This window comes from Ischnura elegans, chromosome 2, assembly GCF_921293095.1.
Source record: "Ischnura elegans chromosome 2, ioIscEleg1.1, whole genome shotgun sequence".
In the NCBI taxonomy this organism is placed as follows: domain Eukaryota; kingdom Metazoa; phylum Arthropoda; class Insecta; order Odonata; family Coenagrionidae; genus Ischnura; species Ischnura elegans.
In genome coordinates, this window is record NC_060247.1 from 62,079,661 (window position 1) to 62,092,614 (window position 12,954).

At 38.7% G+C, this 12,954-nt stretch overlaps 1 protein-coding gene across 1 annotated transcript in view; it reads right to left on the reverse strand.

The window, feature by feature from the left end:
* LOC124153830 (serine/threonine-protein kinase 32B) overlaps positions 1 to 12,564 on the reverse strand; it is a 550,681-nt gene extending 538,117 nt beyond the window's left edge. Inside the window, exon 1 of the mRNA XM_046527209.1 lies at positions 11,996 to 12,564. Coding sequence (XP_046383165.1) covers positions 11,996 to 12,050 — 55 coding nt within the window. The 5' untranslated portion in view covers positions 12,051 to 12,564. The remainder of the gene's footprint in view (positions 1 to 11,995) is intronic.
* Positions 12,565 to 12,954: the final 390 nt, after the last annotated feature.

Genomic DNA, 12,954 nt, shown 5'->3' on the forward strand with positions numbered 1-12,954 from the left:
ATCATCGCGAAGTACCGTAGGGTGATATACTATTCAAACTACACCTAAAGCATTGAGCTATCCGGAAATGATTATTACTTGGACCAACTAAACGCATAAACTCTCATTAAAAATTTTTATAATAATTTTTATGGCAAATTATAACAATCTTAGTTTAATTATAGGACAAATATATAAGTTTCGGTGAAACATTCTTGCCTTAAACATTCGGCGAAATATCGCAGTGTTGAGAATTGAGAGTTCAAAATAAATGTTACTTCTTTTTTAAGAGCTCATTCGGATAGAATGAAAATCCTCATTGGGATAATAATCAAATGATTCAAGCATGGGTAAACCTATCTGCCACACGTGTCCCGTAGATATAGTAGGGAGAAGAATTAGCAAGCGTATTAAGGACGACCATACAGAATACATGGAGTTCATTGTGTCGGTATAAAAATTTACCAAATTTAGAAGGAAAAAATGGTTTTTAAGTGATGAATATCGTAGAAAATAATCAGAAAAACCTGAGAGATATCAAATGAAGGCATTATTCAATAAAATTTTGTTTTGAGAACTAGTGAAGATTCATCCGAAACTGTAATTCTTAATTATTTATATAATATAAGGGCATGAAGAACGCGATTAGTACACTCTCGTATACATGAAGCAATTGTCAACGGCCAAATTTTGCCATGACACGAAATAATCAGTAAGCCCAGTATTCCGGCATAAGATTCCCTGGGGACAGGCTCACGTGTGGCTGAAATATTGACGGGGAAAACAACGCGCTCCCAGCGACAAAAGAAGAAAAATTTACCGATGGATAATTAATGACGCCGGAAAGTGAACTTTGAAACTTTGTAGGGCTCTTTCTCCGCCCAATCACTATCGAGGACCATTTTAGAGTCGCCGTCGCTCCATCTCGGATTCACTTGCATGATGTATGGCAGCATCAGGCGCTCTAACGCTAGGAGCTCCATTCCATGCTATCCTTCAAAATCGATGAAATAAAATATAAGAAAGCAATTTCGTAAGTGTTTTTTATTTGTTGGATCTTCAAACGCACTCTACCAGTCATCAACAGTCAGACATTGAAGAGAATGGAATCGCAAAATACAGATAATCAAACGGAACTGGATCCGAAAGTAAATTTAGGAAATAAATTGTAAAATAAATGGGTTTCAATACCGTTCTCTAGAATTAGTAGGGAATCTGTGCAATTTCACAGAGATATCTTTCTATCCCAGAGTTCCAAGACAAGCTGACAGGTAACATGTCTAATAAGTCTCTAAGATCGGCCACTAATATCATTTCTACTTAGTCTATGCTCGTGTTGAGCAGATTCGCCCAGATTTTTTATCTAATCGTGTTTGGTTCTTTCAGCCCTTGCAAAAGATCCGTATTCTCCTTCACTGGCTCCTTGCACTTCCTTCAATTCATGCCAATGGCACGTTCATGCATGATGGAAAGGTGTTAGAGGTAAATATTTACAGGAGAGTTTTGACGTGTCATTTTTCACAACAGCAGACAATGAGGTGAAATCGATAAAAAGTGGGGTAATGCCTCAAAAGCTTTTTTTTACATAGGAAGTTGAAACCTTGTATACATAATCTCCACCAAATGGTGTATGACTTGCCTGATTATTTTTTCACATTCCTGCGTGCCAACAATGCATATGAGTTCAACGACTCTAATACGAGGTCAACGGAAGATATGAGTATCTTTGAGTTCAGGTAGTAAAGATGAAAAGGCCCTTTCATGTTGTGAAAAAAAACGACGAACAGTTAATAAATTGCTAAAATATAACTAGCTGTTTATCATCTGGGTAAAAGTGTAAATTGGGCTACTTAGTTTTGATATTTTTCGTTTGTGGCTAGAACAAATATCATTCAGTGGCACAATGTGAAAATCATTTAAAGCATAGGCTATAATAATTGTTTTTTAAATTAATGCTACCTGTAAGTTCATGTCGTTTATTCTATAATAAAGTAATGAAGTCAAATTTTCATTTAATATTTCTCTCTAATACATGCATGCCAATATTTCTATCTCATATCATCATTTGAAAGTGGTAAATAAGGAACATTTTGGACGTTAAAGTCAATACCTGACAATAATATTTTCAATTTAAAATAGAATTGTATTGCAATGACAGTTAAGTTTGTAGTATTTAACAATTACATCTTCTGTAATACCTAAATCTGATGTAATCTGATCATTTGCAAAAAACGTAAGAGAGGGGCTCCACAGTGCCATAGAACGACCCTTGTTGGTTAGCCTATAAAAATAGGTATGGGAGGCTGGGGAGTGTATGCCAATCAAACCAACTAACGGCTCGAGCCTACGAATGAGTATTAATTTTGTCAATGAAAGAAGCATATTTTCTTCTGCATACAAAGTTAGCTATGTGAGTGTAAACCCCGTGGAAGTATCTCGGATGTACTCAAAGAAATAAGTTTTTAAATATATCTCCTATGGTGCCCTATCATTATATTATAAGTGTCATTTGTAGCATGGCTATTTCAATATTTTATGGAGACTTATTCTGATCTCTAGAGTATCACTTATCAAGGTAGAAAAGGTAATAAATCCATATCGCATTCACACGCTTGTCGCGTAGCTGTACCATCCGCCCCCGTCGCGCGGAACCAGTGTCGGCCGCACGCTCGAAAAAACGATTAAAATTTATTAAAGCCCCCTACTTGGATTGGCACTGGCGAGAAATTTTAAAGATATTTTCATTATGTATAACATCTCAAAGGAAAAATTTATTTTATTTAATTTGTTGGCATGTAAACATGCTGTTTTTTTTATTTTACTCATAATATATTAATTTTTACCTGTATAATTAATCCTGACTTTTCATTCAAGCGTTCAGTTGCTGCATAATCATCAATTTGAACAATTAAGTACCTCAAAGCTGAATTTTTGGGTTCGTGAAACTATTCGGCTGAGAAAAAAAAGCTGAGAACTAAGAGGGTAAAAAATTGGTGGTCGCCAGTTAGGGCAGAATTTTACTCTAGACTCCTATTCTAGAAATTTAGGAGAATAGCCCGGCAAAAGTCACTTGGAGGAATTCGGCGGAAGCATCTAGTGTTTCTCTACGCATATATTTTTAAAAATGACTTAAAATAGGCTTCGCTACTTTGCTGTTTATGTATGTTGAATAATTAAAAAAAATCTTTAAAAATGGAAGAGAAAAGTTTTACTTTAAAAAGGTGTATTTTTTCTCACACAGCAATTCATTTAACTTCGGCAAGAGGCTAAAGCTAGTAATTTTAATAAAAAATCGAGTGGGGTCGTTTTACGCAAAATTTGTTCTACTTTGGCCTAATACATATTGTTAGCGAGCGGGCACACGAATAAATCAATCAAGCAAGATATGCACAATTTAGTTGAGAATTTTTACGCAAAAATTCACCTTCTTAGGTCAAAAAAACGTTTCTGAGATTTTTGTCAGCTTTTTTTCGATTTTAGCCCACTGAGCAGCAATTTGAAAGGCACCAGAAAAAAACATCCTTCCCCCTTCGAGCAAGTGACTCGATAAAGAAAACGGAAAGTAAAATAAATGGCTCGATAAATATTTCGGCAGACCCTCAAGAGAAAATTTAAACGCTAAACAATATGCTTAAAAATAAAAATGGTAAATAATAAAAATTTTATATTCGGAGTGACAACCGCACCACGGGATATATATGAATTTTCCATCAGCGTGACGTGTCTAGGGGAGATGAGGGATCCGCAAAAAGAAATGCATAGAAGGAATTCAAAAGAGAGTAGGATGGAAGATGAAAGTGAAGCGAGGTAGTAGGAAATATTAGGCGATCAAAAAGAAGCACAGTAAGATTGCGAAATGGAATCCTGGGTGACTAGATGAAAGTGTGTTACGACCGTCGGAACATATCGTGCTCAGAAAAGAAGGAATTCATCATATACAGCTCCCGCTGCTTCCTCCGCGTTATTTCTAATTTACTTCACAGATGGATTCAGCAAAGGAATGGGATTTCTCATCATAATCTCAATATGAGGGGAAAATGATAAACATTCGACGCAATTCCAATACTCTTTTTCGTGTAATTTCTTCCATGATTCCGTTGCCTGGCAACACTCGCATGATACACTCAGGAAGTAAGAATAGATAACTCATTCTGGCAGTCAATAAGTCGTTCCAAATAAACGTCACTTAAATTCCTCATTTTGATCTATTTGTGCCCACGACGAAACTTCCTGGCAAAAGTCATGAATGAACGACTCCCTCTTTCTATGAATGATTCATAGAAATGAATATGATATTACTTCTCAGAGCATCATCAACAAATCTTTACCACCAAATTTCGCCTCAAACCGTGTATACTTTAAAAAATCCCAGCCTGAATGAGAAGCAGCTTCGTTCTATCTCCCACGCTATGACTTAATCCAGGATAGCGAGTTTTGCAGGAGAACAGATGGCAACACCACATAAACCTGAGAGAAGTGAGGCAGATACCACATACCGAAAATTGATGGCTGGCATGGCAGATAATAGGAGACATGAGAGAAGATATCCACTGAGATATGGTCGTTGAAATGATGGATGAATCAATGCTCAAAAATGTAAATTATAATCTGAAAGTACTCGGATAACATTTATAAATAATTCAATCGAGGCAAGAACGAGGAAAAATGCGGCAGAAGGAAACCGAGAGGCAAGTGGAATTCTCCTACGCAGGGACTGTGACCACCACTCGCAGAAAATATGAACTTTAAAAGGAGCATTCTTACTCCAATGCAGAGTATAAAATTTCGAGATACGTAGAATAGAATTACGGGAAGAATATATCAGGATAGTATAAACACGATGAAATGATTTGAGATCCATTCTAGATGCGAAAAAAATATAGATAAATTATATCTGAGCTGCAGAAAAAAATAGGCCGTAATTAAATTCCCCTTTCAAAAGAATACAATGAATATTAGCAGACCAAACTGATAGCTGCTTCTAACGAGGAAAATGTTCAGACTTTGTCGATAATTTCAAAAACGAGAGAAACAATCCTACCTTCAGAGAAAATTAATATTTTTTTAAATTAAATATTTGATCTTTCATCAAAAACGGATTTACATTCACATTTTGGCCACAAAGATAATTCATGGGACCATTGCTGCGCGGAAGCAATTATGAATACTTTGAGAGCGCAGAGAAGAAAAGACTGCCGCTAATGAGTATATTTTACGATGAGGCAGTTTCTTAAACACAAATATATAAGGACAACAAATTTAGACAGAATTTTAATAATTTCATATTCATGAATTTTCACGGGTCGAAAAATTAATACGTTCAACAGACAACGAACGACAAACGAGCGACACTATTCTAAGATACGGTTAGCAGATTAAATAGCGGAAAATACAGCTGAATTCATCCACTAGATCAATGACTATTAAATCAAGATGAATTTTCTTGAATTATGTAACAACCGTTTAATATGCCAAAGTTGGATAACTATTCATTGTTTGAAAGCATTAAAAATAGAGGTTTTAATTCAACATACTCACTCTCCAAAAAGGCTTCACATTTTCATATCACTCACAACACATAGAAGACAAAGTTCAGTTTTTCAGAGCTATCAGTCATGGAAGATTAGCTCGAAACATGACGGAACCGCGTAACAATCTAATACGATAAAATTCAATCTATTCCATACCAACCGGAAAGGCCATAGGACCCCCCCTCATACCACCCCTCGCAACCCAAGCAGAAATTCCTCCGCGCTGTTCAGATGTTAACTATAATCACGAATATTACAAAAGAGTATCCTCGAGTCGGCGTCCAAATATGTTGTCACCCACCGCGCATTTAGATGGGTTTACAAAAGTCGCCACTCGTGTCGCGGACAGACAAATTGATCTGAGTTTTACGGGGAAATAAGGTATAATTAGGGGTCTTAACCGAAATGTATACAAATTTTGATGTGATATCAAATTTATTACTTTTCAATGCTATTTCTCGCAATGAAAAACATTATACTGCAAAATATTGGAAAAAAGTGGATCGTATTGCACTCATTACCGCGCCGCGGACATTTCTGCAAATCGATTACAATGCGACCGAAGTGGCAACAGTAATCAGACGTCTATAGGATGGAATTGGGCCTCCTCAATGTAATCCCCCTGATTATAATAACCAACTGACCGGAGTTTAATATCATGAAGCGTCATATAAAGCAAGAAAGAATATATATATAAAGAATATATCCCGAATTATCGACAATTAGGGATGTGCGAGTACTCGAAAATTCGAGTCGTTTTTAAAGTCGATAAGTCGTTAAAATGCCTTGGCCTGGGAGTTTCAGCGTGCTGTATGCGTAGCAGTCAACCACTGTAGTAGTCGACGTGAGCGCCGAATACCTTTTCTTCTGCCGCGGCGGCTGACCGTCTTCTAACCCGGCGGCGTATTCTGAGTTATCACAGTGGACCGCTGCATCGCTTATACTCCCTTATTCAATACTTTTGCCCTACCCTACTATATTTACACAAACGCCACGAGAATACTTAAAAATCGTTAAGATTTCTATGAAAACAATGCATTTTTAAGGTTTCAGCGGACAATGCTGGTGACATTGGAAGTGGTGCCATCTTTTAGCTAATTGGTTTTTCAGCAGGAGAATTTGAAAGGATCAAATTTAATATGCTTCATTTACCTATATAATTTTTAATATAATTGTGCAAATTCCTTTACTCAGGGCTCTTCCGAGTAGTTTGGATACATATATTTATTAAATTGACTACATATTACTTTAGGTTAATTCATTTCAATTGTGCTTAAATGGAACTTTTAAAGAGACATTAATTTTAATTCATCTCCAAATTCTGACACAATAACCATCAAAGTCCCTAATTATCTTTTCAATAGACATCAAGCTAAGCTTTCGCAATAGAAAATTAACAAGGGTATTGGAAAAGTAAGAATATGTTGGAGAATATACTGTTGTATTGTCTGGTCCAGGAAATAACATACTCGACTCGATACTCAACTCGAGATCAAAAAGCACTACTCGCACATACCTATCGACAATATATTTGTTTTTCAGCTATATGCTTTGTCAACAGAATCTCGGTAAGAGTTTGAAATATATAATTAAATATCGTTATTTTTCTGTTTTTAGTTTCATCACATGACTTCACCTTAAGTTAAGCCAAAAAATTAACGACAGGCAATTATGAGATGCATTAATCCTATCGCGGAAAGGAGTAATGTTAACGTTTCACATCGCTCATCCCATCTTCCTGGCAACCATGGGCAGCACTCGTCTCTCATTACCAAGGAGAGATTCAAATATGGAACTGCTTCTATGATGACATCATTATTTTAATCTTTCAATGGGATACAAAAAATTCACGACGTTTTATTTATACCATAACTTTGCACACCGTCACGCAAGGATATCCTAATGCTCATTTCTGAAACAATTAAGGACAATGAAATAAAAATATTAGAACTACGCCATCACATTAGACTTTTGAGAGATCCCAGCCGTTATCAGCAAAAGAACCAGCTATTTCCTTACATGGAGAAAAAAAATTGTTCACCAAGATAAACAAAATATGCAGTCGTACAATAATATTCGTTCCGTTGAATCCGGAGTTAATTCCGGAAAAATAGGATTTATCATCGACATATAATGTAGAGAAGTTGATACAATGCCAAAAACAGTGAAAATACCTATCTCAAAGATAAATCAAACCATACACATTTTTTCCGGTAGCACTCACAAATTTTGATTTCAACTTCATTTCACTCTTTTTTCCTGAAAGTCTCCCTTCTCTCGTGCATTCTCTTCTCGAAAATTCTTCACTGACTCCAAATAAAAGGACAAGAAAAAATTTCACAGCCGCACACCACCATCTTACCGCGCTAGTTTAATTGTATTTCCCGTTATAATTCCCGATAAAATTGAAATATCCCGGGTGTTAATGTATTTTGGACCTCCTTGAAACGAATTTCAGAGATCCTTAAAGATTAAATCAAGGTTCCCTAAACTCGCGAGAATATCTTCAATTGTTTATTTGTTTAATTCAAGGAACAAATATTTAATGTCTGAATAAACATGTAGAAACTTCTTCAATTAGATAAAGCTTTAAATGGCAAATCCTCGACCAGTTTCAATACTCCCACGTCATTCTCGAGAGGAAACAGTTTCAGTTGTATCTCCCCTATTGAATGACACCGAAGTGCTGTAACCGGTCGAGGTTCTACCAAATAAAGCGGAGTGGAACTGGCATATTTACAATACAATCATTACGCAAAGTATTCTCCGGGATTTCCAAGAATAAAATATCCATCAAAAAAATTATAAAAGTCGTATAAAAATTGAGTGGGTTGGAAGCCAAGGGGTACAAGTGATTATTTTCTCAACAGAGTTAGGTAAAGTGAATTCTTAGAATAAATACACAAAAACCTGGTTGCCAAGGGAAACGAATGTGTCTCTGTTCTGTGCTGACATCGAGTGGAAAATGAAGTGCACCACTAAGTATCTAATTGATCTCTTTTCTTTTCTATTCCTAATTTCTGTACCTAACTCTGTATATAAAAGTGAAATCACTAGTACCCCTTGGCTTCAAACCCACTCAATTCAACTTGACTTCCATTTTTCGTAAACTTCCACTTATATACGCAACCAAAACATTTCCTCTACACCAGCGGTTCTGAAAGGTTGGGAGCCGCTGCTCAACACCATTACGATCAGAATTGGCTACCTGAACTTAACGTATTTCATTCCAAAGGATATGGCCATAATTACAACGATATAACCAAACAAAAGCATGACATACCCCAAGGCATCTGATGGCTGGCGTAAAATTTATTATACCGAGAGAATTAAAATGCTAAGCCGTAATAACGCGATCATTTTTTATGCACACGGACAGCAGCAATAAAGGCTGCAATAACGGCACAGTGACACCTCAGTTTTTCAGATAGATCCCGATCCCTTTTTTCAATAAATTCTGAGTAAGATATTTCCTATATACATTTATATATTCATCCCTTAACCAATAAAATAAACTGCGCAAAATCACGAATGTGCTAAGTGATTGTAAAAATTTGGCTAGGATACAGTAGGTATGTTCAAGAATTGGTGCAAACAATTATTCGATTCAATACTCACAATACCGAAAATAGCTAAATTCTAGCCAAACCATATTTAAAACAATTATTTCCATGTAAATTATAAAGCATATGACGATATGTTTCAAGGGTGGGATGGCTTCGATATCTGATACCCATTTTCTGCTTGGGAGCTGGGATGCAATCTGTCCCCAGCGGTAGGAACACAAACCGAGAAAGCTGGAGAACATCGGAAGCTGGGAGAGTTGTTTGGACCGCGGAAATGGGCTCGTCGGATCCCTCAACAGGTGCCTCCCGAGCGACGACGAATCCCGGCGCGGGGCACGAGGCGACAGCGGCCAGGCGCCGTTGAGAACGCCGGGACGCGTCGGCAGTCAAGTACGGATTTCCTAGAAGACGCACTGTATCGCGTTCTGACGATTATGATTCGAGGAAATCAGCATACCTTTCATTCGAAAAAAATCACGCTTTCCGACAATAAATGCGCAGAGCAACACGCTGTGATCCGCAATCGCCAATATTTTATTATATGTGAATACACAGTAATAGCCCATTTCCCGCTGAAAACCTCATTTCAGGTTTGTTTGGGGGTAAATTGCTTTACGTGCATTCATTCCAGGACAAAATATGGTAAATGAAGTATCGCTAACGTAGAATCAATTTCGTCACCATGCTAAACATGCAGTTCCGTGAGCAATTCCAGCATGAGGAAAAGAATTAGTTACCACCCCTCCTATAAAGTGCTTCATTTTCAAAAACACGCACGTGCCTCAACTGCGAGCATTACGTTGCAACTTATAAAAGGTAAGCGAATAATGCCGAATTGATGATCATAAAACATATTTGCAAAGCAATGGGAGATGCAATTGATGCAACATTGATGAAATATTAATAATCGTGGAATCGGTTTGGGCTTTGTATTAATATTTTAAAAATTTTGAAGAACCAAGCGGGGGAAGCTAAGAGTTCAAAACATTCGAAAGTAGGAAACATTAGTTTCCGTTAACATTGTTTCCCACGTTACTAACACAGCTGAAACCAAGGATTATCGGGCCTCGACGGGACCACCAAAATATAAAGCACATATAATAAGCGTGGACAAATCCAGTTGTCCTGCGTCCCCGGTAAGTGAAGGCTTGAGCGCTGACTAACTGAAGTGTAGCTTGTTTTTTGATGCTAAAATATAGAAGTTCGGTACACATTCCTACTGTTGATAACCTAAATACCATACGCTGTAGGGTGGATAAAACGTGGATACACTTGGGAGATCATCAGAATATGGCTTAGTTATAGATTAAAAGGAGTAGATATCTCTCATAAAGTTAAAATGTCTTCTTTCAAAATATGAATACATACTTACAGAAAAAACATAATGATTTCATACTCCAATCCCAAAAATCCAAAAAGAGTAGATTTCTCTTAAAAAGTTAAAATGTCTTCGTTCAAAATATGAATACCTACAGAAAAGCATAATGATTTCATACTCCAATCCCAAAAATCAACGTACTAGCTCATGTCCACCCGTAGTTAATAAAACAAAGACATTTCTTCTCTCATTCTTCTCCAAAATGGAAAAACAAATATTAGAGATGAAACTGTAACTCTGAAATCACTGCTGAAGTCAGCACTAACGAAATTAGCCCGATTTTTCATGAGAAACACGCCCGTTTTGGATTCCCAAGCGACGTCATATGACTACGAAGTTTCCCCGGCTCACGCCCATGGCAGTGAGGGTAAACAACAGCCAGCTGATGAATGATGTAGACTTGATGAAGACCGTACGTTCCAAAGTGGCTACGAGACGACGGTTTCAGGCAAGGGTATTTGAATGATTCACACGCAGGGAATTAGCTTCGTGAATAATTGACACTCATCGCATATTGGCGATCTATTCATTGCCACGGTGAGATTGAACTTTAGCCAAAGAGAACTTTTTCAAAATTTTGATTGTGGACGGCTCGGACCAGCAGACTTAATTAACATCAATACATATATCTCCAGGGAACCAAGCGTTTACGCAGGTCCCCAAAATCAACAAATCGTTTTGGAAAGGATAAATCAGATACGCGGGCAGATGACCACGGAAAAAATGAGCACTGATAACGATAAAGCATCATCAACTAAAAGCTTTGATAGGTACTCTCTACGATAAAACATGGGATAGTACCCCGTCACCAGCGACAAACTTTGGAAATGCCGAGGAGTATTCCACGGATTTTTAACTGATTTGAGGTGCATGAAACATTTTCTACAGAAAATACATCAAAGACGATACCATAGAGAAACAGCAGTGTAGATTTCCTTTACAAAGGGTGATACAAAATGAACTCTGTTCAAAAACCAAAACAAAAAGATATCAGCAATCAGTATCAATAAGCAGGAATGCGCCATCTTAATAACTAAATGAGTGATTACCAAGCGAGAAAATTACTTTCGTGGCATGGTATGGTATAAAGTATCCTCTCTCTACAGTATCAATATCCTTAACGACGTGATATTTTTTAAATAGCAACTATTGTTCGGATGTATACTGCATGAAACATCAACGAAATATTAGATTTAAGTACTTGATTACATTTTAGAGGAAAATTACTCTTACAGTCCGAAGTGGAATTTAAAATAACCGTGGCACGAACGCCAACCACTAATCAAAAAATGAGTTCACAAAACTTGCGCAAAAATTTGAAAATGAAAATTATTTAAGTGACACACAACTCTTGAACGAGAGAGTACACATATTCCATTATTTTCATAGAATTAGCACGTCAGCCCCGAATCGACGGTGAAACTTAAAGAAAGATAAAACATACAGACAACGTATTGTGAAAGACGAAAAACTCGGTTCTCATAATTGAAAACTCTGGCGAGACAAGACGGGGGCAGAAATGAGAAAATAATTCCACTGACCATCCTCATCGCTGGCACGCCTCTCCGAACGCGCACCCGACTGGTTGGCCCCCATGACTTGATCCGTGGCGTCGCGGCGGCACGCGCCAGCTGTTTACACGCAAGCGATCCCGAAGCGCCGTCCTGGACACGCTCCGCTAAGTCCACGTTGCATCCGACGACTGGCACGAACGGGGGACATCTAGGAGTGAAGAGGAGGCGGCGTCCCCGCTCTTCGGCACGACACCGAAGACGCCAATCTTCGGTGCCGGAAAGCGAGGCTACCGTTTCCCAGTTGAGCGGGGACCGATCAGGCCATTAGGTCTCGGCGAGGGCGCCGTCGTCTCGCGGGAAATACCTCTCTCGGGGTGAGGGAAGTCAAAGCGATGTCAGTTAAACGTCGGCGTTTGCGATGCGCGAAATCCGCGAAAGACGCGGACGATCGCGGGAGGGCTGTCAAATGGGCCCAACGCGCGAACCTGTCAAATTGGTCAATAGCGTGTCTTCCAGGACTTCAATCTCGCCGGCAATCGACGAGGTTTTCGCCCGCGCGGTGGGTATCAACCGCGCCGCGGAACAGACTGGAGGTGGAGCGGACGTTTTGAGAGGAGTTGGTCGTTCCTGTGAAGTTCTGGGGGGGAAGGGGTGCGGGAGGACGGAAAGGGGTGTGGTGGGTGAAGAGGACTGGTAAGGCACTGAAGGAGCGATAGCGAAGGGGAGGGTGGAGTGAGGAGGATAGTGCTTGTGCGTTTCAGCGAGAGAGGGGAGGCAGGAAGGAGTCGAGGGGTGTGGCGGGAAGAGGGGTGGGGATTTGAGGGGAGGAAATGGAAGGGGGAGAGGAAGTGGGCCACTTCCTACGCATGCGCTCCGCTCCTCTCCAAGACCCGATCCTACGTTTTTACCGTATGTGCCTCTCCGTGTATGTAGTAGTGGTAAGTTTCAAGCAGTGCGAGGCGAAGGGACATTCAAGGTCAACAGAT